Source organism: Phaenicophaeus curvirostris, chromosome 16 (genome assembly GCF_032191515.1).
Source record: "Phaenicophaeus curvirostris isolate KB17595 chromosome 16, BPBGC_Pcur_1.0, whole genome shotgun sequence".
NCBI lineage: Eukaryota > Metazoa > Chordata > Aves > Cuculiformes > Cuculidae > Phaenicophaeus > Phaenicophaeus curvirostris.
Window position 1 is genome coordinate 7,252,208 of NC_091407.1, and position 23,538 is coordinate 7,275,745.

The 23,538-nt window shown below is 52.9% G+C and overlaps 2 protein-coding genes across 7 annotated transcripts in view; one reads left to right on the top strand and one right to left on the bottom strand.

Annotated features, from left to right (window-relative positions):
• Positions 1 to 16,899, top strand: part of MPRIP (myosin phosphatase Rho interacting protein) — an 80,144-nt gene extending 63,245 nt beyond the window's left edge. For 4 of the 6 annotated variants that reach the window (XM_069870304.1, XM_069870305.1, XM_069870301.1 and 1 more), the window contains 9 exons: positions 929 to 4,783; positions 7,562 to 7,709; positions 8,271 to 8,388; positions 9,352 to 9,511; positions 9,629 to 9,748; positions 10,253 to 10,339; positions 11,002 to 11,164; positions 11,864 to 11,949; positions 15,748 to 16,899. In XM_069870304.1, the coding sequence (XP_069726405.1) occupies positions 929 to 4,783; positions 7,562 to 7,709; positions 8,271 to 8,388; positions 9,352 to 9,511; positions 9,629 to 9,748; positions 10,253 to 10,339; positions 11,002 to 11,164; positions 11,864 to 11,949; positions 15,748 to 15,819 (4,809 nt within the window). In that variant the 3' untranslated portion in view covers positions 15,820 to 16,899. Of the gene's footprint in view, positions 1 to 928; positions 4,784 to 7,561; positions 7,710 to 8,270; positions 8,389 to 9,351; positions 9,512 to 9,628; positions 9,749 to 10,252; positions 10,340 to 11,001; positions 11,165 to 11,863; positions 11,950 to 13,034; positions 13,101 to 15,747 lie in introns of all 6 variants that reach the window. The other 2 variants (XM_069870302.1, XM_069870303.1) reach the window with 2 other exon arrangements.
• A 2,904-nt stretch (positions 16,900 to 19,803) lies between these two features.
• On the bottom strand, positions 19,804 to 23,078 carry PLD6 (phospholipase D family member 6). The gene is made up of 2 exons (XM_069870307.1): positions 22,697 to 23,078; positions 19,804 to 21,598 (listed from the first exon to the last, which is right to left on the bottom strand). The coding sequence occupies exons 1-2, from the start codon at positions 23,076 to 23,078 to the stop codon at positions 21,357 to 21,359; spliced, it is 624 nt and encodes a 207-aa protein (XP_069726408.1). The 3' UTR covers positions 19,804 to 21,356.
• Between the last annotated feature and the right edge of the window lie 460 nt (positions 23,079 to 23,538).

The following is a 23,538-nucleotide window of genomic DNA, read 5'->3' on the forward strand; positions in this document are numbered from 1 at the left end:
CTTCTCTCGCCTTTTCCTGTCTGTGTATTTTTTTAAAGATACATCATTCCTGTCGCCTTTTGCATGCCTCTCTCTGTGAGTTTTCTCTTTGCATGCTACATTGCTTTGGTTTGAATCTCGCAAAGGTTGGTTTCTTTCATTTTACATTCTCATCACACCTTTTCTCTCCCGTCACTTGTTGGGCTTTTTATTTTGTCCTTTGGTTTCTTTTTTCTTTTTTTTTTCTTTTTGCAGGTTAGAGGAATTAGATCCTCCTTTGTCTTAAACTTTAGCATAACAACATCATCTCTCATGTCTCATAACGCGATGAGCAGCCACTAAGTCCTGTTTGATAGTTACAGAAATGACATCGCCACGCCGGCTCTCGTGTCTCCCTGCATTTGGGTGGGATGTGATGTCATTTGCTGTCACCTCACTTTCTGTTGTTGCTTTTGGTCGGTAGGACTGTGTTACCTGAACTGTGCACTTTTTGTTTCACAACAAAATGAACAAACATGCTAAAAAAGCAGTTCCTTTCTTCTCAACTTGTTCCCATCCTCTTCTCCTTCTCATCTTTCCCGTTTTTCTCTCGTCTGTCCGTCTCTGTTTTACTGCTGGTGTTTCTTTTTCATTGTTTTTTGGTTCTATTCAATTTTGGTTATTTTTTTCCTTTTAGCCTGTTACTGTACAGCTGTTTTGATGTTGTGGTCCATGTTTTCTGTTACTGGAAAGCAGTTGTCGCTCATTCAAAAAAATAAAAAATACCAAAAAAGTTCGTTAAAACAAACAAAAAAAATTGTGCCAAGAACAAATCATCCCAATTGGAGCACGTGGGTAGCAGCCAAATCGCTGTGAGGAGCTTTTCCATGGCCTGCCTGGCCAGAGGTGTGACACTCAGAAGGGAGAGCCAAGAGTGTTACTAATCTAGTATTTAATCAATTTTTTTAAGACCGAGGTGGCCGCCTCGCCATCAGGTGCCTGGCAGAGGCTCCACAAAGTCAACCAAGACCTCCAAAGCGAGCTGGAAGCCCAATGTCAGCGTCAAGAGCTGATCAATCAGCAGATTCAGTCGCTGAAGCGCAGCTATGCCGAGGCCAAGGACGTGATCCGGCACCACGAAGCCGAGATTCAGAGCCTGCAGGCAAGGCTCAGTAATGCAGCAGCCGAGCTCTCCATCAAGGAGCAAACCCTGGCCAAGCTCAGGAGCGACCTGAGGAGCGAAAAAGAGAAAGCCAAAGAGCAGCTGGAGGAGTGGCAGCACAGCGAAGCTGCACTCAGCTCCCAGCTGAAGGCCAGCGAGCAGAAGCTGAAGAGCGCAGAGGCTCTGCTCCTGGAGAAGACCCAGGAGCTGCGGGACCTGGAGATGCAGCAGGCTTTGCAGAGGGACCATCAGAAGGAGGTGCAGCGGCTCCAAGACAGGATTGCAGACCTGAGCAGGCAGCTGAATGCTAGTGAGCAAGCACGGATCCTCATGGAGGAGAAGCTGCAGAAGAATTATGAGGCCTTGCTGGAGAGCTGTGAGAGGGAAAAGCAGGTTTTGATACGGAGTCTGAAGGAGGTGGAGGATAAGGCCAACGAGTATGAGAACCAGCTGCAAAATACCGAGCAGCAAATGGAGATTCTGCAGAAGGAGAAGCTGAGTGCAAAGTTTGAAGGCAGTGAGCTTGTCCACCAGCTGGAGGAGCAGCTGGTGATGAAGGAGGCCAGCATCCAGAAACTCGCAGAGCACATCAGGGAGCTTGAAAGAGAGAGAGATCAGATCAAATGTCGATTCCACGAGCTCATGAATCAGGTCACCGAGTCAGATAATGAAGTTGCAAAGCTGCAAGCAAAGTTGAAAATGGAAGAGACCAACTACCGCAATCTAGAGCAATCATTCGAGGAGGTGTCGGATCAGTTCAAGGGTGTGCAGAAGGTGCTGAAAGAAAAAGAAGAAGAGCTGAGACATGTTAAGGAAATGCACTTGAGAATCGTGGAGAAGAAAGATCAAGATCTCAGTGAGGCTTTGGTTAAAATGGTTGCTTTAGATAGCAGTTTAGAGGAGACTAAGGTAAAGCTAAAGGCCAAGGAGGAGGCTTTAAAGAAATTAGCAGGTGTAGGCACAGGTCCGTGTGCTGAAGAGGTGGAAGAGCTTGGCCCCGGTCTCGAGGCTGACGGAAGTCATCCATGCCAACTGGGGCAGCCTCTGCAAACTCAGGATGTCCTTCCAGCTCTGACTTATGCACTGAAGGAAGAGGATGAGATTTTTGAGACAAGCCAGAGGCAAGCAGAGGAATTCAGCTCCCCATCCAAAGCTGTAGAGCTCCAGGACCAAGAGTTAGTTCAGAAAGCCTTAGCAAAGGCTGATGTAGGAATCATGGGGGCCAAGAGGCAAAGAATCCGTTTCTCAAGCATCCAGTGCCAAAAATACATCCATCCAGATGGATCGGAGAAAAATTGGACAAGCAGCACCTCTTCAGACACGAGCCAAGACAGATCACTATCTGAAGAAAGCATGTCATCAGAGCCAGCTCTTGGTTACCCGTCATCGGGGACAAGTGACTCTGAGACCTATCTTTCAATCATCCATTCCCTGGAAACCAAGCTTTATATTACAGAGGAAAAGCTCAAAGATGTAACCATGAAGCTTGAGAGCCAGCACGGCCATAATCAGGAGACTCTCATCGCCCTCCACCATCAGTGGGCCAGCACTGAGACTCAGCTGCGGGAACAACTTCAGACCAGCTTATCCCAAGTCAGCGCTTTGATCTCACAGCTGGAGAGTGAGAGGCAGGAAAAGTTGAAGCTCATAGAAAATCACGTTAGCGAGCTGGGAAGTTTCCAAATGAAAAATGATCAAGCGCTGACTTGCTTAGAGAAGTGCAGAGAACAACTAAGATCTTTGCCCAAATCAGACAAGGAACAAAAGGAGGATTTGTTCCTTGTTACTCTGTCCAGCATGGAAACAACCTTATCAAACGCAATCCAAGCCTTGAGAGGGGTGCCAGTCCCGTCGGAGTATCAGCAAAGTGAAAGCCTTATCACAGAAAGCCCTGCTCCAGAAGCAGGAGAAGAGGAGAATGTCTCCAGGCAGCAGCAAGTGGAGATGTTTGACGCTGGCCAGCTGAGATGGCTTTCTGAGAGAGTGGCATTTGAGGCCTCTCTCATCAGCCAAATAGCGGAGTCTTTGAAAAATGCAAGCTCTGAGATATCTCAGCTCCTGAGAGAGATCCAGGGAACGGCTGAAGTTGTTTTGATGGAGCCAGCAAGTGTTTCTCATACAACAGTTGACTTGGCCAGCATCCTATCTAAGAAGCTGCTGCTGGAAGGGGAATTCTGGAGCCAGGTGGAGGAGCTGAGAGTGCACTTGAGCACTAGAGAAGGAGAAGCCGAGGGCAGAACAGAAACAACAGGTTTGGGCTTTTCTCCATGTTTTCTTAGTGCTGTAGCAGATGCTACGCTGATCAAGGCAGAACTTGGGTTTGTTGCACAGAAAATGAGAGAATCTTTTCATCAGAGATTAAAAACAATTGAAGAAGACCTCCATAATACCAAAACAGCTCTCCAGCAGCATAAATGCATGTTGGAGGAGATCATCAGAGCGTACAGGACTCCTGATTTTGACAGAGTTGTGCACCAGATTTCTGAAGCACTTGAAATTCAAAAAGATGCTTCAGAAAGAACCCAAATCTCCTGGGATGGGAGCCGTCTCCAAATGGTGCCATGTCAGGAATTAGGCAAGGCAGAGGAGACTGGCAGCCTGTCAGACCATAGTAGTGAAGCTCTTGTTTCCATTCAGGAAGATCTCGCCCAACAACTACAGGACAAATCAAATGTTCTGAAGGAAATATCTGTTGCCTTACTCTCTCTGCCTCCTGAGGAGGCAATGAGAGACTGTCAGAAGCTGCTGAAGATGTCTCAGAGTCTTTCATATCATTCATGCATGGGAGACCTTGAACGGTATTCCTCCTTGTTAGTCCAGGATGCAATTGTTCAGGCTCAGGTTTGTTATGCTGCTTGCAAGGTCCGCCTGGAGTACGAGAGGGAGCTGAAGTCCTTCAAGGAGTCCTTGCAGAGCATGGACGCGCTCTGCCAAGAGCGTGTGAAGACGGTCTCTCTCCTTCGGGATGAGTACGAAGACTTGCTTAGAAAGCAGCAGGGTGAGTATGGTGAGCTGATCACCATGCTTGAACAGGAGAACGCTGATCTCAAAGCAAAGGTGTCCCAGCTGGACAGTCAGCGAAGGCTCTTAGAGGAAGAAGAGCAAAAACACAGCAAGAGCTTGAGTGAATTGCAGGGACGGTATGAAGAGGAGATTCGAAATGTGATAGAGCAACTAAACAGGACAGAGGATGCTCTGAAGGCTGAGAGGACAGAGGGCCTCAACCAGCTGGATGCCATCATCCGTGACAAGCAGAACATGGAGCAGTATCACCTGGAGCAGATGCAAATGCTGGAGGACAAATTCCAGGCCAAGATCAAGGAGCTGCAGGTCATCCATGGCGAGGAGCTGCAGGCGTTGCAGGAGCACTACAGCCAGAACCTGCAGCGCCTGCAGGAGACCCTGGATGAGTACCAGAGGCAGCACCCGGAGGCATCTCCCGCGGTGGCCGCGGGTGGTGGGGATGCCTGGGTGGCCGGTGAGGCGGGTGACACTGGGCAGGGCCCCGGTGGTGACTTGGACTCCATGCACGGTCTGAGGGAACGCATCCAGGAGCTGGAGGCCCAGATGAATGTCATGAGGGATGAGCTGGAGAACAAGCATCTGGAGGGGAACGCTTCCACCTTGAGGGAAAAATACCAGAAAGACTTTGAAAACTTAAAGGTCTTGGTCCATTTATCGCTTTCTGCTTTGTGCTGCTGAGTATATGGGAGGGTGCGTTCGGTCCTGGGTTTCGCTTGCCGTACTGGGGGGCATCCCCTGAAAGAGCCAGCACACTAAAACAAGCCTAAAGGGTTAGAAAGGCCTCTGTAAAGCATGGCATCTCCCTTTTCTCCATGCTGGGGTATTCTAAATGCATTGCTGAGGGAGGGTTGATCATTGGAGGTGGGGGGGTCTCTGCACGGAGAGGGAGGGATTTGGAGTAGCTTGATAACATCATGCTCTTCTTCACTATGAAGCCCAGAGTGTTCCTTCTCATACCTGAGGCGTATGTTTTGTTCGTGACTTCCCTTTAAAAGCATTCTTCAACTCTATCTTTCCCAGTCTGATCAAATCTCCTATCTGTCTCTACTGCCCTCAAAAATCTGCAATGAAATGGGAACTTATTGCTCTCCAAACCTATCTTCCTGGGGAAAGTAGCTGCAAACGGAAGCCAGATTCTTTAACAAAGCAAAGCTCCTCTGCACGAGGCTGTGAGGAGAACCACACCGGTGATGTACACCAGTGATTCTTTACACAACAAACAGTGCACAGTTACGGGGAGCCCGGGTGTAGAAAACCCCAGTGCCAATGAAGTGCCTGCGCCCAGATTGTTCCACCAGTCAGGACTGGCTGTGAAACCAGTACGGCGTCTGAAAAAACCTCTTGGGTTTGATGTTGTGCTTTTGGTCAGAGAGCATTTCCAGTTAGGAAGTGGGTTTAGGGCAGTAGAGGACTCCCGGCAGCAGGGAGGCTTTCAGGTTGAAGAAAAGTCTAAAGGGCAGCGACACAGGCTGTGCGCAGAGGCCATCCCGGTGAGGCTTTCGTGGAGCAGCAGTTCTTTAGAGTTGGCAAAAATGTGGGAGAGCTTGCTTCAAGCTGTGAGATCTTCAGCACGCGTTTGGGCTGGGGTAAAGCCTAGCTCAGCTGTAGCCAAAAGCTGTTGTAGCCTGGGGAGAGCAGTAGTTCTGCTGGATCCGTCAGGGGTGAGTCGAGTGTGCAGGGGAGGGAGAGCTGCTGAGGAGGTGGAAGGGAAGCAGTGGTGTTCCCTGAATGCCGTTTCCTCCATCTTAACCCTTAGGAAGGAAAAACCCTTCTTGAACCCCAGCTCGGGTCAGCGGGACACACAGGTAACACCTTGTCTTGCTGGCCAGGGACCAAACAGGGGCACTTGTACCCAGGGATGCTTTTGCTTTGGAAGAAGCAAAATGGCCAGAACCAAAACAGAGGGTGAAAAATAACAGCAAGCGATGAACCTGACTTCCCACCTCTGTTTTCAGCTTTGCTCTGCCATACTTGGAGTTTGGCAGCGTCTTCTGGGCAGAGCGGTCCAGGAGGAGAGTGGAGCAAACCCACCTCTCCCCACACCTCTGTAGGAAGCAGGGGGGCAGACAGCAAAATCAAAACTTCCCTTGGTTAGAAAGGTAGCCTGTTTGATTTACAGGTTCAAACGTGCTCGATTCTTCTCTTCTGAACCTGATGGAGAACGCAGCATCAGTAGCATGAGATACCGGTTTGTACGTGTTCAAAGGTCCAGGGTTTATAGCAATGCATTTACAATACATCAACCACCAAATCCATGGCCAGAACTGGTTTACTGCAGCATTAGGGATGCAAGGGAGAGCACTGCTCTGCTTCATGCCCCTCCGTAGTCAGCCAAGCCCAGACAGGTTCTGATAATGAGTTATGAGTTCGACTAAAAAAAAAAAAGGTTGAGAAAATAAGAATGCCTTAGGATTCAGACTTAAAGGGAAGGAAAAAAGCTGAAAATTTGGACTGAGTGGCACAGGTCACAGAGCATTAGACACAAAGTGATGCCGAGGGGTGTATGTTAGTGCGGGTCAGTGGGTGTTAGACTGCCACGGGTGTTTCTGTCACTGGGGGGTTAAATTCGTCCCCCTTAAATATTCCAAGGAGTCCCAGTGGCTCGCTGGGTGACAGTTCTGACTTCCCCTGGAAAACGTGGCTGTGAATCAAGACAAAATCTGCTGAAATCAGGAAATAAAGCCGGCCTTTACACAGGAGAAGGTCCCTGTGCAGTGCTTGGCATCAGGTTTGCCCCCAGTGCCTGGTGGGCCCCGTGTCCCCCATTCCTGATGCATGCTGCTTTGTGGCTTGAGCGTGCGGTGGCTTTGCTGTCCTGCCTCTGTCCTGCAGCCGTGTGTCTGTCCAGGATCCCGATGCGTTTGATGGGGCAACTGGGCTGGTGGCTGAACTGGGAACAGGTTTTTGCGTTTGTCCCCCTGCAGAGGCAGGAGTCGGGGCTGTGCCGGGGCAGAAGGACCAAGCTGGAATTGAGGATAACGCTACTCCCATGCCCTGGCCTAAGTTCACTCCTAGTAATTCAATTAGCAAATAATTGCCTGCGTAGCATTTGAAGCGATACACAGTTGGGAATTAAGGTCCTTTTGCTGTCAGGAGTCATTTGCTTTCCACCCTCCAGGTGGTCGCGTAAAATAAGCACTGCAGAAGGGGCCCAGTCAGCTTTTTAAGGTTGTTTTTAACATATATTTATGTTCCCCAATCGGGTCTGACCCTAGACCTGCCCAGTCCTTCGCTTTCCCTGGAGCTCTTGGGTCTAGCTGACGGTACAAGTTTTGACCTCGCGTCGTCTATGTTTGACCTCCTCCTCCATGGTGTTGAAGGAGAAGGTCTCTATGATGGACCTGGGGTGCTGACCAACCCGCTGGTGTGCAGGCTCCCTGCTGCTAGGCCAACCCCTTCACCTCGTCCCTTTTGCAGGCAACATGTGAAAGGGGCTTTGCAGCCATGGAGGAGACACACCAGAAGAAGATCGAGGACCTGCAGCGGCAACACCAGCGGGAGCTGGAGAAGCTGCGGGAGGAGAAAGACCGCCTGCTGGCAGAAGAAACGGCTGCCACCATTTCAGGTATGGGGACGTGCCCGAGGGTCCCTCAGGGTGGGGCAGCTCCATGTTGATGGGGACATGGGGATGGTGTTAGTTCCAGTGTGGAGGAGCAGAGCGTGGGGTAGGATGAAAGCTGGATGGGGAGAGGCTGATGGAGGCCCATCTCCCAGTCTTCAGGCTCGATACCCGTCTCCTTGGCTGTAACATGGTCTGATATGTTTTCTGTTCCGTCTCAGAGAGGTGTTAGTCATTCCTGTTGTTCATTTATTGCTGATTCCACACTGAATTCAGTGCCCCAGGGGATTTTAAAGTGCTGGAGCCCTAGATCTCTGCATCAGGAGTCCCACAGTCCGGGAAGCAACGTGTGAATTGGGCAATCATTTGAACTCTTAAGAAGTGGGATTTGCAGAAGCCCCTTGGCTGCTTTGCAGCCAGGGGCACAGACTGACAGGGTCATGAAGCAGTGAGAGGTTTTCTGGGATGACTTGGGTTTTATTCCTTTAAAAAAACCAAAGAAAGCCAACAGAAAAGTGCGCTTGGGTGAAGTGGTGCCAGGTGCTAGTGCTGTGCTGTCTCTCACAGCCATCGAAGCCATGAAGAACGCACACCGGGAGGAGCTGGAGCGAGAGCTGGAGAAGTCCCAGCGCTCCCAGATCAGCAGCGTCAATGCCGACATCGAGGCTCTCCGAAGGCAATACCTGTAAGACCATCCTCCATCTGTCGCCATGTCTTACGGGGAGACCTTACGTGTGGGAGACTTCTTTCTCCCCTTTGACTTCTGCAATGAGTTAGTGGCAGACCTGTTGTCATAGGAAACTTCCCTTGTTCCTGTCCCAGCTGTACCCATTGCCTACTCCTGGTTGTCCATAGTCTTTGGAATTCCAGGACAACTTTTCCCACACTTCCAAAATTCGGCTGCTTTGTGGTCACCAGAAGTGGCAGATGTGTAGGCACAGTGCTGCTTTTCATGTAGCTGCAGGAGAAGGATTGCTCAGCCAAATTAACCAGGCAAAGAGAAAGCACTTAGCTTTTTGTGGCAAGGCTGTCCTCGTGTGGGAGCTGAGCAACACAGCCAAGCGACTCTATTAACCTTGATGCAGCTACGTAAGACGGGTAGGTGTGCAAATACACCCTGTCCCGAGTGCCCAGAGCAAACTTAAAATCATACAATCGTGGAATGGTTTGGATTGGAAAGGACCTCAAAGCCTATACAATTCCAACCCCTGCCATGGGAAGGGACACCTCCTACTGGATCAGGTTGCTCAAGCCCCATCCAACCTGGCCTTGAACACCTCCAGGGATGGGGGAGCCACGACTTTTATGGGCAACGTGGGCCAATGCCTCACCACCCTCACAGCAAAACATTTCTTCATAAGATCTCATCTAAATCTTGATAGAGCTCAGTTCATTTTTTGGAAACTGTGAGGAAGTCCTTCCATTAAACTTCCTAGAGAAAGACCTCCCATCCCTTTCATTGCCCAAGCACTGCTGTGCTAGGGAGAGGGAAGGGCTGGCTTGCTCTCAGCTTTTGTTCTTCCCAAAGACACTATGCAAGTCCTCCTCAGTGCTTAGATCCCTCTTGGGTTGTCGTGGGATGCTGGAGGAAGAGTGGCTGTGGATCAGTGTGTGTGTGTAGGTCGCTACCCAGTGTGTGTTTCACCAGGGAGGAGCTGCAGTCGGTGCAGCGGGAGCTGGAGGTGCTTTCAGAGCAGTATTCGCAGAAGTGTTTGGAGAACGCCCACCTGGCGCAGGCGCTGGAGGCTGAGAGGCAGGCCCTCCGCCAGTGCCAGCGGGAGAACCAGGAGCTCAACGCCCACAACCAGGTGAGGGTCCCCACCATGCGTGGGGCAGACGGCCTGGGCAGGGGTGATGGGCAAAGCACCCAGCGGGCACCGAGCCCTGGCCGTGCCCTTCCCACAGCTGCTCTCCCCTTTTCCCAGGAGCTGAATAACCGCCTGGCTGCGGAGATCACGCGATTGCGGACCCTGCTGACCGGGGAGGGCGGGGGAGAGGCTGCTGGATCGCCTCTCACGCAGGGCAAGGACGCCTACGAGCTGGAGGTGAGCTCTGCTGCGCCAGCGAGGCAGTGCTGGCAGGGACGAGTGCCTGCAGACCCCCAGGGCAGTGCTGTGGCCATCCACCCCTCTGCACCTCAGGTCTGCATGGCTGCTCAGCACCATGCATCGGGTGCAACAAGCCCAGAAGCCCCTGGAGTCCTAGTCTTCCCTTCTCCCCGTGCCAAGCCAGACACCTGCTCTTCCTTCTCCAGCCCTGTTTGTCCCCTAGGATTGAGTCCACACAGAGCAGTGGGAACTGGCGTAAACCGAGGGGTATGCAGGGAGCACATCAGAAGTGTGAGCTTGGGCAAGTTACCAAGAGCCCCAGGAGCGATTTCCTTGCATGAACCAGATAGGTGAACCAGCAGCTTTATGGTCTTGGGGTGGAGCAGGCATGGGGCTGAGCGTCCAGCCCTGGCTCAGTTGTCATTCTGCACAGTGTGCGCGCATCTTGGGATCATGCTGTATCTGTTCAGGTGTGAACGTGCTCTGCGTTTGTTTCCACAGGTCCTGCTGCGGGTCAAAGAATCAGAAATCCAGTACCTGAAGCAGGAGATCAGCTCCCTCAAAGATGAGCTGCAGACGGCACTGAGGGTAATGCCCAGGGATGTTCCTGCAAATCCTCTTACAGGCTGTGCTCTCCTCCTGTGTGTGCTTAGATTTCAGCTCACTCATACCCAGATTTGAAACTATATTTAAGGTTTCCCTTGAAGGAAATCAAATACCCATTTTGGTGTTGTCAGTAAAGCACTCCACAACTGCATCAGTTTAGGACTTACCCCACAAGGGAGGCTGTGTGGGAAAAAATCCCCTTCAGTGTTCTTTCCCCATTTCCTGTCACGTCAGATCAGATTTAAATGGCAGAAATAGTCACTGTTAGAGATTTGCCCAGCCTCTCAGTACTGGATCCGGCTTGCTCTGGATGGCCTCCTTGCCAAGGCTGTTTCTGGGAATTCTGCTTGAATTCTATGTCTTTGCTAAAATTAGAACCCACAAACGGGTAATTGTGTAGCGAAGGGGCTGCACGCGCAGGCGACGCTGTACGCTCACCGCTGGGCTCACAGCTTTCTGTCAGTCTCAACTCCCATATCGCTAAGAGAGCGTGTGTGAGGTGTGTGCGTTGCCTCAGCCAAACATTTCTCTCCGCTGCCAGTTCTTCTTCCACCAGCATTTGCCAAGCTCCTCTTCAGTGCATTCCCAACCCGCTTGGCTCCAGCTGTGTGTCTGACTCCACTGGCTTCTTGTTCCTTTGCCAGGATAAGAAATACGCCAGCGACAAATACAAAGACATCTACACAGAGCTGAGCATCGTGAAGGCCAAGGCAGACTGTGATATCAGCAGGTTGAAAGAACAGTTGAAAGCTGCCACAGAAGCTCAGGGAGAGAAATCCCCTGTGAACACCACTGTATCGGGATATGGTCAGTCCTCCTCCAGCAGCTCTAAGCATTGTGGGGTTCCTGAGCTTGCATATGCGTCCTCGCATACGAGCCCTTGTGCAGTAACGGGGCTTAGAGGGGCTTTTTTACTGTTTCATGTTGCTTCCCATCCCTTGCTCCTTGCAAACAGACTCACTGGAGAAGGCAGGGACCAGACGGACCTGAATTTCCCTCCCATTAGGCGTTTCCCCATGGGTGAAAGAGGGGAGATGTAGATGAGATCTTAGGAAGAAATGTTTTCCTGTGAGGGTGGGAAGACACCGGCCCAGGTTGCCCAGAGAAGTGGTAGCCTAGAGGTGTCAAATCCCTGGAGGTGTTCCAGGCCAGGTTGGACGCGGCTTTGAGCAACCTGACCTAGAGGGAGGTGTCCCTGCCCATGGCAGGGGGTTGGAACTGGGTGGGCTTTAAGGTCCCTTCCAACCCAAACCGTTCCATGATTCTGTGGGAAGCTGGCGGGCTTTGAATATCTTCTGACATTTTGCACTGGAAAAACATAGAGCTACACACAGTGCAGGGGAGTGGGGACCCCCTAGAGTCCCCTCTGCCCTCCCAGCAGCGCTGCTTGAGTTGGGCTCACTGGGGTGCTTGGCCCGGGCTGGGAGGGCAGGAGAGCCCCAGCCCTGCTCTGCGCAGGAACCCCTTGGGCACAGTGCTAACACCGTTTCTTTTGCTTCTCCCCAGATATTATGAAATCAAAAAGCAACCCTGATTTCTTGAAGAAAGACAGATCCAGTGTTAGCCGGCAACTAAGGAATATCAGGTCAAAGGTGAGTTCGGATCTCCTTCCATGTGTGATGAAAATGCCCAGTGTTACTCTCCGGTGGGGATCCCAGGTGGGAAGAAATTGGTAGGGGAAGAAAACAGAATTTCCTGGTCAGTGGTGCTAGCCTGGATGGTGCTGGGGGGAAGCAATCTTCCGACTGCACATACACTCCTGACCCTGCTAAGATCGAGGTGCTCCCTGCCTAGAAAAGGATGAAGTTCACCCTGTTCTTTGGTCTTTCACAGGAGGACTCTCACAGTATTTGCTCCCCATTTTCAATTGAAATATAGGTGGTGTCAACAGGTGGAAATGTTTTACAGTAGTCATCTCTGTAAGATTCTTGGTCTTTACATGGCACAATGATGTCCTGGGCGTATTTAACACACGCTTTGCTCGTGTGTTAACATGATGCAGAAGGCCCTGTGTTTGCTGGCCATTCTGTACTTGCTGTTGGTCCCAAAGCCCAGTGATGCTGTGCCAAGCTCACCTGCTTGGCCTGCTGACTGTCAGAGTCACACGTTCCACACTGGTTGTTCCTGTGGGACCACAGGGATAAAAAGGGCAAATAAAGCTGCTCAGAAGGCATCATTAAATGTAGGTCAGTTGGAAGGAAGATCAACATGGGCAAAACCTGCTTTGCCTCTCAGCACTGGATACCTGGTGTCTCATGCTGATCTTTGAAGTGGTTGGGAACTTGGGCAGAGCCAGAAGTCGGGCAGGCAGAAGGCTTCTAGCTCAGTGTCCCTGCTGGGGAAACAGCCCATCAGCTCGGGGTGTCTGCGCTGCACCAAGTAAAGACAGAGAGTATCTCTGCCCATGCCAGGGACAGCGCAGACCTTCTGGACCGGGTCTGATGATGGGTTTCCCTTCACCACTTCAACTCCGACCACTTATCTTGTGGTCCCCTTGTGTGTGTTGCTTGGAGGGGGAAAGAGAGGAGAGCAAGCACGGGCTCTGGCTGGACGCGCTGCCCGCTCGCGTAGCTGCCGGGGCGGGGGGCTGGGGTGTGTGAACGCCGATGCATTTAGGATTTATGAGCTTCTTGTCTTGTTTTGTTTTTTTTCTTTATTTTGCTTCTTCCTTCAACAGTCCGTTATTGAGCAGGTCTCATGGGATAACTGAAATGAACCCGAGTCCAGGTTCCCTGCCACGTAGGTAAACAAACCGGCACCCACCAAGCGACGCCGCTGCCCACTGGAGCAGCCCACTTTTGCATGCACTGCTCACACCTCCATGGCAAACAAGAGCCCTTCTTCTCTTAATGACTGACTGGTTTATTCACGGCTAATTATTTTGCTGGGAAACGGGGAGGGGAGAAGTCAGTGTACCCAAGATCCATATAAAATGCAGCCTCTCTGGCTCTTCCCTGGGGAATATGGCTTTCTCGTCTTCCTGTTTCTCCCACCCTCGCCAACACAGCTAACCAGCACGGAGAGGATTTGGACACGGTGGGGCACATTTTCCTGTTTGCTGTGTTGGGAGTGTGGGACACTGAGTGTGCATGCTTGAATGACTCTGCATGCCGCAGACTAAACTTCAGCAATGTCCAGGTCTTGTAGAAAAAAGAACTGTTTTGCCATTAGCCAGGTGGAGGAGTGGGGCAGTGATGCCTACAGATGCATTTCCCATGAAGGCCGTAGCATGTAAAGTTGTGGCCCCCATCTCAGCTGGTGAAGGGGATGTCCTGGGCTGTCCTAAATTTCCTTTAGCCGTAGCTGCTGCTTCTTTAGTTCGATCAGTGCCAGAGCAAAAGAGTCTTCCTTGCCCAGTAACCACCTCCTCCTGTTCTCCAGGCTTCCTCCAGCTCCCCTGTATCCACCCTGCTGCTCTCCATCCCTTGGCACTGCGCCTCGGTCCCACACACTGGCCTGAGGCTTCCGAGCTTATCAGCCAAAGGAGGGAGCTGATGAGAAGTGAGGCCAATCCTAAAGACCCAGATATCTCATGCAACTGGAGCAATAGTTAATTCACTGGCCTGTGGTAAAGGCTGAGGTTGGAGCGCCTGCAGAGGGAGGTTAGAGAAAAGAGGGGGCTGGAGAGCCCCAGGAGATCTGATGGAGGATCCCTTTATAACTGATCTCGTCCTACGAGTCTCTCCCCAGCAGGCTCCCCTCCTCGGCAACTCAGATGGGTTTTAAGACTGTCTAAGGAGTGAATTTGCACCATCAGGCAGAATAGTCTAAGGGTATCCACTGTCTCCTTCCATCTAATGAGATGTACAAATGGGAATGCCTGGGTTGCTGCCTATTTAAAGAGGCCAAATGTAAACTTCCTTTAGCAAGCGTGTGCTTAGAGGCTCGCATCCCAAGAGACTGTGCTGCCTGTTGTAAAGAAAGCAGACAGCATCTGTAAACTCAAACTAATCCTTTTTAGTGTTTTTGTTCCCATGCTGCTTCGCAAAGCTGCTCTGTATTTGTGGGCCTGTGGGAGGAGAAGCAGTTGAAGAAATACAGTTATGTGCGCAGCCTCGGGTGAGTTTATCGTGGAGCCCTGCCTCGATAAACACACGTGGAAGGAAACCCAGCCCAAAACAGAGCCCTGCTGTGATGGTTGTGCAGTCCTCTGGCACCATGATCAGGGAAGGAAAAGCAAAGCAGGGAGATGGCTGCCCATTAATGGAGGGGGCTTTGCATTCAGATCTGTGCCTTTTGAAGCTGAGGTGTCTTGTTCTGTCAAGCAAATCATGTTCCAGCTGCAGAGTGAATTCCTTGCAAGCTGCAAGGATTCGGTTCGCAGGCAGCAGTGACCTGCAGGGTGCATGCAGGTCACCAAAACAGAGCAGCCCAGCAGTGAAAGCCTTCACAGCACACCGGGGCCTGACTCTCGGCTAGGGAGACATCTGTCCCTCCTCAGCAGCAGCAAGCAGGGAAACTCTGGTGTTCTTCTCCCCTGAAGCTTTTCTACCACAGCTTTGGGCTGCAGGAAGGAGAGCAAGCTGCCTTTAGTCTTGTGCATCTCCTCAGGTTAAAGCTGTTGTTCAGGGGAGCAAGCAATTTGCTTCTGGGTTTCTCCCCTGCGCATTGCTGTTTTCCTGAGTCCGCACATGTAGGTGAGGGATTTCACAAATCCAAATGCCAGGGGCTAGCAGGGAAGGCTTTTCTCTTGGCTAGCTGAGTGTCGTGCCTTAAAATCTGGATGCTGCATCCAAACTGGATCGGCCATCAGCTCCTGCTAGACCCGAAGCAAATGTTTAGCAAGTCCTCTTGTCTAACCCTGCACACTAGAGGCAGCTTTGGCTTGGGAGAGCCCCCACATTGGGGTTAGAGAAAGGGTGGGATTGTCGCTGGCAACAAAAACCAGTTTCCAGGCTGCTAGAGGAAAGTCTGTACATTGGCTGCAGCCAGGACCATCCCAGACGGATGCACATTTGGTCAGTGGTGTGGGGAGGACCGGCGCACAGGTCCCGCTCCAGCAATGCGACACTTTAGCTCAGTGGATCGCAGCTGGTCTGCCCAGTGCTCCACTGAGTTTGCCCCAGGCACCACTGCACCTCAGGCTCCGGGGGTGATTTTCCGAGTGGAGCTAATCCCGCTTGCAGCATGATGTGCCTCTCATTTGCTTCTGGTACGTCGCCTGGTTCGTTTGCAATCTCACCCTCTCTCTAGGCGCCATTCGCCAGTAACCGCCCTCCATAACCGTGTGTTTTCTCTTAGCATGTCCCACTAATCTCTCCGCCCAGGAGGCCATTCTCTCGCTGCCCACGTCTCCTTTGCCTCAGCATCGCACCCTTTCTGTGTGCCAGCCGCCCGCCGCCGCTTCCCCCGAGCCATGTCCCACGCTGTCTGTCTTTTGTCTCTGCCAGAGTCTGAAGGAAGGCCTGACTGTGCAAGAACGCCTGAAGCTTTTTGAATCCAGGGACTTGAAGAAAGACTAGTTCTCCCCGCTCCGCTTGACCACGCGCACCTCCCAGCTTGAGGCAGCACAGCACCAGCACCGTTTGTCTCTCGTTCCTTACGACTGTCCTCGCTGTCGTTCATCTTGACGCTCCCGACGGGCCCGGGCGCCGCGGTGGTGGTGCCGCCCCTTCGCCTCCCCTGCACCTTTCCCTGCTTGTGAGATGCTCCAGAGACTCTGAGAGGGAGAGGAAGGGATCAGGGTGGGGTTTTTTCTCCCCCTCTCTTCAGCGCTTTGTAGGAGAATCCTTCCTTTACTGTAAACCATTACACTAAGTGTCAGTATTAAGGCTCAGTAGCCTGTTAATAAGCTAGCTCTGTCGTACCAGCCGTTTGGTATGCAAGCAGGGCCTGGGTGGTAGCGGCCATACCCAGCTCTTACTGCTGTCAAGAGCCCCAGTGCTCAGAGCCCGCCAGGAGCCTAATCTAACCCTTGATCTTGATTGTGTTACTTGCACCTACAAGGGAGGAAAGCCTGGGGGAAGCTGTCGGGGAGCGCAAGTCCATGCCGGCGGACGCAGCCTGGGGGTACAACGCTGACATCTCACTGGAGAAGGATGCAAGAAATGATTCTCCTGCCCCGGGACTGTGCTGTATCCTGAATGTAGGCGACACTGAAGCCCGGCGAGCTTTGGTGGCTGCCCGGGTGGTTTTGGATAGGGAGCTGCAGATACTCACGTGCGCCGTCGAGTCCGCCCCATCGGCCTGTCTTTGCCTCCCGTCTCGCTGGTGGTCGGAGTCGATGTTTCGGGGCCACGCTGTAAGATCACTTTCTTGCCTCTGTTAGATCAAGCCCAGCACTCTCTTTTTTTTTTTGCTGTTACTCCCTTCCTCTCATTGAGTCCCATGTATCCCAGGGTCTGTGCGCATGTGAAACTCCCTTTTCCTAGTCAAAGGAAAGTAGAGTAGAAAGTAGAGCCAATATTGACTGAAAATGCACAGTGCTCGATGCATATAATGCTCCTTTTTTATCAGCTTCTTGAACTCAACTCTTCTTGTCAGCAGGGCAGCTCCTATTTTAATTCTTTAATCTTTTCCTGAAATAAAGATCTCAAAACCACTATATGCTTCAGACCTTCTCAGTCCTAATAGCTTTTGTATTGAAAGCATACGGTTTAGCACCGTGAGGCTGACAAACCGATACAAACTAAAGTGAGTTGAGGGAGCTGGTAGCACTAGGTGCAGCTCATGGCCAGCCGAGCGGATGTCGTCTTCCTTCAAGAAGCCTGCGCTGCTTTGCAGCATCAGGGGTGCCCAGGCACCATGGCTTCACCCTGAGCTAATGAGAGCATTTGAAGATGCCACCTATAAAGACCCCAGGTCCTGCCTTGCTGATCGCCCTGGCCAGGAGCAGGGCTGAAGCTCTGGCACGTTGGCTACTCGGCCTCATTCAGCCACCAAGCAATTCCTACCCTGTGGGGCTGGGCTGTTAAAAATGCACCCGAACCTTCACGTCGAGCAAAGCTTCCTCCTGTCTTTTGGGTGCTTAACGTGGTTGAAGCAGCTGATCTTGGGTCCATTACGCCCTCAGAGCAAACTCTTCCTGCAGCCCTGGCACCGTGGGCTGGTGTCAGCCTTCTCCAATCCTGCCAAGTTGGAGCGCAGCGTTCACCCTCATCCTCTGGCTCGGAGCAGTGAGTCCTGCAGCCGCCAGCCCTTCAGCAGGAGATGGTGCCATCCGTGGAGTCCTGGACATAGAAGCAGCGTAGGAAACATGCTCAACCACTTCAATACAAAGGCTTTTCCCTCCAAGATGTTTTGATGTGCAGCCACTCGCCCTAATCTGAGCTCACCGTAGCACTTTCAGTCCAAGCATTAGGGGACCCAGGAGCCTTCCCAGCCCTGACTCACATGGATCGCTTCTCCAATCAGCCACCAGCTGCTCCCAGGATTCTTGGTGCTGCTCTTTGCATTGCGTTTGCTTTCACTCATCAGTCAGCAGCCTTGATCCTCCTCCCATCCCACCATGGAGAAATGTGACCTGTGTACCCGACGCTGCTCACCACGAGCTTCTCCTCTGCGTGATGAAAATCCAGACTGGGGAGCCTCAAAATGGAAATGGTCCCAGGACTGTGGAAATAACGCCTCTCACTGCGCTGAGGTAGCTGATGTTCATCTAGAGCATAGGGGGTTGTTGATAAAGCCACGTGTCTTGGTAACGTTTAGCAGTGGCTTCTTGTAGCCATGGCACGGGGTCCTGCTTCCCACCTGGCTGAGGAGATCCAGATGCAGTTCTCCCTGATTGTAGCCCTTCCCAAATTCAACCTTCTCCAGGTCAAGTGTGTGTTGTACTTAAAAACCCACTTCTGGAAGAGAGTCCTTTGTCACTAGTTCTGTGCATGTGTTTTCTCCCCCTGCTGGCATCTGGCACTTGACTGCGGTGAGAGGTCCGGGTCTCCGGTTTGTCCTCGTGGTTGGGTGGAGGGTGCTTTTTTGAGTCCCCGTGCTCACAGCAGCTGGAGACGTGATTCTTCAGTGGCTCCTATGAGCAGTTAAAGGCAGGCTTTAAGTTAAAGCAGGGTCACCAACAACTGCCAAGTAGGGGCTGGGAAGCAGCATCGTCAGCGTCCCCTGCACCCTTTGGGGCATCACTTTCCCAGGAAGGAATGTTGTGTACAATACCTTATGGTGATAGCTCTGAGTTCTGGAGGTCACAAAGAAAGGGAGGAGGAGGAGGAGGGCAGATGCGGTGGCACGTGGAGCTGTTCTGCGCTACCGCGGTGGGGTGGGCTTCTGGCTCAGCTCCGCTTCCAGCTGGCAACTGTCTAAGCAAGAGGCAGGGCATTACCTGCCTCGACATCAAAGAGAGGACCTGCGGCACCAATAAAGAGCCGAAAACTGAAATAGTTCTGCAGCGAGCAGTGCTTTAAAAAAGAAAAAACAAACAAGGAAAGAAAAAGCCCCATGAAGGCTTTTTACTGAGAGCAGTGGTCCTTAGCTATCCTATTGCTTCTTCTCCAGGCTTCATCCGTCTTTCAGAATAACCAGTGGCTATTTGAACGCAGCTTTCCGTACAACAGAGTTACTACTGAGTTGAACTTACGTGATCCTGTGGTGCAAACCACTCAGGAGAGGATCCCACGCGCTGCAGTGGGAGCAGGGTGTGGGTTGGAAATGCGGCATCCATCAGCCCCTGGCGGTTCGCCTGTGTCCACCCTCCTGGGACCTGGAGTTCTGGATGACTTGAGATTTTCAAGAATCGTTTCTTGAAAGGATGACGTTTCGGGGAGAGAGAAGGAAGCTCTGCAAGGCTGTGGTGGCACCGGCTGGCTACTGACAGCCAGTCTTCCTCCAGCATCCAGAGAACAGGCAGGTAGCCTTACTTCTGTTGGAGCACAACCTTTCACCCGTGGCCAACCCGCACCCGAAAGGGACTCGCTCCGAGTTAAAACCACATTTGCACCACACTCTACCCCTTCGACTCCAGCCACCACCCAAAGGAATTGTGAGTTATGAGGATGCAAGAGTCATTTTCCAGTTTCTGTGCCAATGCGATGCGGCAGCCAGCTCTCCACCTCCACCCCGTGACGTGGCCAAGGGGGAAAGGGGCAGCGGGGCAGGGACAGCGGTACCGGGGGAGTTCTAGGATGCTGCAGCCTCACGGCTCCTGGATATCCCTGTGGCTCAAACCCAGCAACAATCACAAAGGGGTGGTGGGAAGAGGTGGAATCACAGTTTTCCTTGAGCCTTGTCCATCCAAGGGCAGAGTGGCCACTTTGAAGGGGCATTTTACAGACAGATTAGTCTAGAAAATGATGTCTCACACGTGATACTTGCCCTCTGCAAAGGGGAATGGATGTTCGAGGCTTCTGTTTCTCTCTGTGTGGGGGTTCCTTTCTCTTTCCTGTTTCCCTTCCACTCCAGGTCACTTCAGTGATTTTTAAGAGCCACTGTTCCCGATCAACTGCTCACTGTAACAGAAACATCGCTTTTTCTCACAGTATTTATTCCTTACAAAATCTCGTGTGACTTGCTAGGTTCCCGTGGATGTAGCTGATCATTTTTATTTTGTAAATACAATTACCTAACTTTACATTAACTATATCGTAATAAACTATTTTTGCACCACCCTCTGCATGCTGCGCAGTGAGGCGTTTCTTTCAAGGCCACTGCTACAGAGAGAACAGAGCAGAGGCCAGGACCTGAAAACAAGTGAGCTGCTTGCTTTATAGTCACGCTGCGCAAAGAAAAGGCAACAGGTAGCAGTTAAATAGCAATAACATTTTGAAAGTTGTGTAAATCAAATGCTGCAGAACAGGATTCACAAAAGAATGACCTTCCACAGCTTCTTCCATAGTTGCTATGGCACAGATGATGCTTTTCCCCCAGACCCATGCCAGCTTTCTCAAATGGAATAGAACAAATCAGCAATCTGTTCACCTTACTTCCACGTATCCTAAATAATACCCAAGGATCAACAGGAATTTTTAATGATTTGGATCTTCGGAACAACCAGCCCACAAGGACAGTCTGGAGTGCAAAAACCAGAAGATGACGGTGGGCTTTGCTGTGAAAACGCTTTATTTAGTAGTGCCAGTCGCAGCACTACTGCCTCAAGCAAAACTGGTAACAGAACGTTAAGCCCATTTTTCATTCCGAGCGATTCGGAGGCACTTCATGTTCAGTATAAAGCAGCTCTTACACAGACTCTATTTAGAGCTTTGACATCCCTAAATTTACACCCCTCTTTGTTCCATTCTGAACTGCAGGGACAGAGCTGTCCCCTCCTTCCCTCCTGTCCACTCACTGCTGCCTGTCCTGCTGCTGCGACACCAGAGCTCGAAGTCACCGAACCAGATCAGTGCGCAGTGTCCCAGCCCCTGAACAAGCAGGGGTTCCTCCCACTGCTCGACGCTGCAGCTGGGGACCCAACTCCAGACAAGACCAACTAAACCCAAAACCCAGCTGCTCTCATGTCCTTCCAGACATACCTACACTTGCTGGAAGACGAGCTGCTGAAACTCCGCTGTTCTTAAACCAAAGGAAACACATATACAACCAAAGCGTACTTCTCATTTCTGCCGTCGTATTTCCCACAAATTTCCTTTTACAAACTTTCAACAATTAATGCCAACAAGAAATGTAACTTAGGTACTTAATCTCTCTACACAAACTCCAGCTTTGTTGTAGCCCTCTTCACTCTTCCCCTGGTTACTGACGTACGGAACCATCAGGCTACAATTCCATTTTGCAGTATTCCAAGCTGGAAAAATGATCATTTTAGCATTGAAACACCTAGCCGGCACCATACGAGCACCCCTTACCTGTGCCAGAGCATGGCAACAAGCCTGCCTGGAATTTTAAGCTGTAGGAATGCATTCCCATTGCAGCTACCCTCGAAAAACAACTTATCAAACAGTTGAATCATTCCCTCTACCATGGGAATGACCCACAGGAAAGGACCTGTGGCACTTTAAGGCAGGGAGCACTTTACTTCTCCTGAGGAGCTCATCCAGATGACTATAATAAAGTCCAGGGACAACATCCAAGTACTCCATGGCCTTGCAAGGCAGCTCAGTCATTTATTGTCTTTGGAAAAAAACCTGTACTTGGTGGGATTGAACTCTTCCCAAATCCTTTCAAACTCATCCAGAAAAGGCTTCACAAACTCAGTGTCTTCCGTGACCAGTACGTTCTCCCGGTTGTTCTGGATAGCTTGGTTGGTCCAGTTGAGGGAGCCCGTGATGAGCAGCTGCCTGTCCACGACAGCGAACTTGTGGTGCATGAAGCCGCTCTCCTGGTCGTGGCGCACCTGGATCCCTACAACGACACAAGAGCCTCTTCAGAGCCTGCTGCCCAGGTGCTGTGCCCACGGTGGCCGCTGGCCTGAGCAGGCTGCTAGCCCAGCAAGGCCACTGGCCCAGGCAGGCCACCTCATTGAGAGGCTGCTAGTCCAGTGAGGCCACCTCACTTAGCCGGCAGCCTGGGCCAGCTGTTAGGCTAGTGGTCTCGGCAGGCTGCTAGCCCAGTGAGGCCATTGGCCCAGGCTGGCTGTTGGCCCCCTCACCTGGCCACTCACAGGGGCAGGCTGCTAGCCCAGCAAGGCCACTGGCTTGAGCAGGCTGCTAGCCCAGCGAGGCCACCTCACTTGGCCACTGGCCTGGGCTGGCTGCTAGCCCAGTGAAGTCCCCCACCCTGGGCCACTCACAGGAGGAGGCTATTAGCCCAGCGAGGCCACTGGCTTGGGCAGGCTGCTAGCCCAGAGAGGCCACGGGCCTGGGCCAACTGCTAGCCCTGTGAGGCTGCCCCCTTGGGCCACTCAAACGAGGAGGCTGCTAGCCCAGAGAGGCCACAGGCCTGGGCCAACTGCTAGCCCTGTGAGGCTGCCCCCTTGGGCCGCTCACAGGAGCAGGCTGCTAGCCCAGCGAGGCCACAGGCTTGAGGAAGCTTCTAGGCCAGCGAGGCCACCGGCCCAGCCCGGCTGCTAGCCCAGAGAAGCTACTGGCTTGGGTGGGCTGTTAGCCCAGCGAGGCCACTGGCTTGAGCAGGCTGCTAGCCCAGCGAGGCCACCTCACTTGGCCACTGGCCTGGGCTGACTGCTAGCCCAGTGAAGTCCCCCACCCTGGGCCACTCACAGGAGCAGGCTATTAGCCCAGAGAGGCCACAGGCCTGGGCCAACTGCTAGCCCCGTGAGGCTGCCCCCTTGGGCCACTCACAGGAGCAGGCTGCTAGCCCAGCGAGGCCACAGGCTTGAGGAAGCTTCTAGGCCAGAGAGGCCACCGGCGCAGGCCGGCTGTTAGCCCAGAGAAGCTACCGGCTCGGTCGGGCCGTTAGCCCAGCGAGGCCGCCCCCCGGGGCCTCTCGCACGATGGGGCCGCCAGCGATGTTGCCCCATCCCCGGCCCCGCAGGCCGCTCACCGTGGCTCCGCAGGGCCCCGATCTGCGAGCCGGAGACCCCCATGTACCGCGAGTCGGTGAGGACGCGGACGCGGACCCCGCGCTGGTGCAGGCGGCGCAGCGCCCGGCCCAGCTCGGGGCTGGAGAAGGTGAAGACGCAGACGTCGAGCGAGCGGCGGGCGCCGAGCAGCAGGCGCAGCAGCCGCAGCAACTCGCTGTCGCCCGGCGGCAGCGGGCAGCGGCACGGCGGCCCCGGCCCCGACAGCAGCGCCTCGGGGCAGCGCGGAGCCGCGGGGAAGAACAGCACCTCCCGCCGCCGCCGCCGCCGGCCCCGCAGCAGCAGCAGCGCCAGCAGCCACAGAGACAGCCCCGCGGCCGCCGCCGCCGCCCGCAGCCCCCGCATCCCGCGGGGGAGAGACCGCCCCCAGCCCTGCCCCGCCGGGCGCCGAGCCCCTCCTCCCCTCCTCACTCCCCTCTCCCCCTTCTCCCTCCTCTCCCCTCCCCTCTCTTCCCCCCTCCTCTCCTCTCCCTCTCCTCTCTTCCCCTCTCCTCTCTTCCCCTTCTCCTCCTCTCCTCTCCCTCTCCTCTCTTCCCCTCTCCTCTCTTCCCCTTCTCCTCCTCTCCTCTCTTCCCCTCCCCTCTCCTCCTCCTCTCCTCTCCCTCTCCTCTCCCCTCTTCCCCCTCTCCTCTCCCTCTCCTCTCTTCCCCTCTCCTCCTCTTCTCCTCTCTTCTCCCTCTCCTCTCCTCTCTTCCCCCTCTCCCTCTCCCCTCCCCTCTTCCCCCTCTCCCTCTCCCCTCTTCCCCCTCTCCCTCTCCTCTCCCCTCTTCCCCCTCTCCCCTTTTCCCCCTCCCCTCGCCCTGCC

What these genes read in the sequence shown, in the direction of transcription:
- PLD6 (XM_069870307.1), bottom strand. Translation starts at nt 23,078, where the DNA reads ATGCGGGGGCTGCGGGCGGCGGCGGCGGCCGCGGGGCTGTCTCTGTGG. An exon ending in CGGGGCCCTGCGGAGCCACG is followed by an intron (nt 21,599 to 22,696) that starts GTGAGCGGCCTG and finishes GTGTCGTTGTAG; the next exon opens with GGATCCAGGTGCGCCACGAC.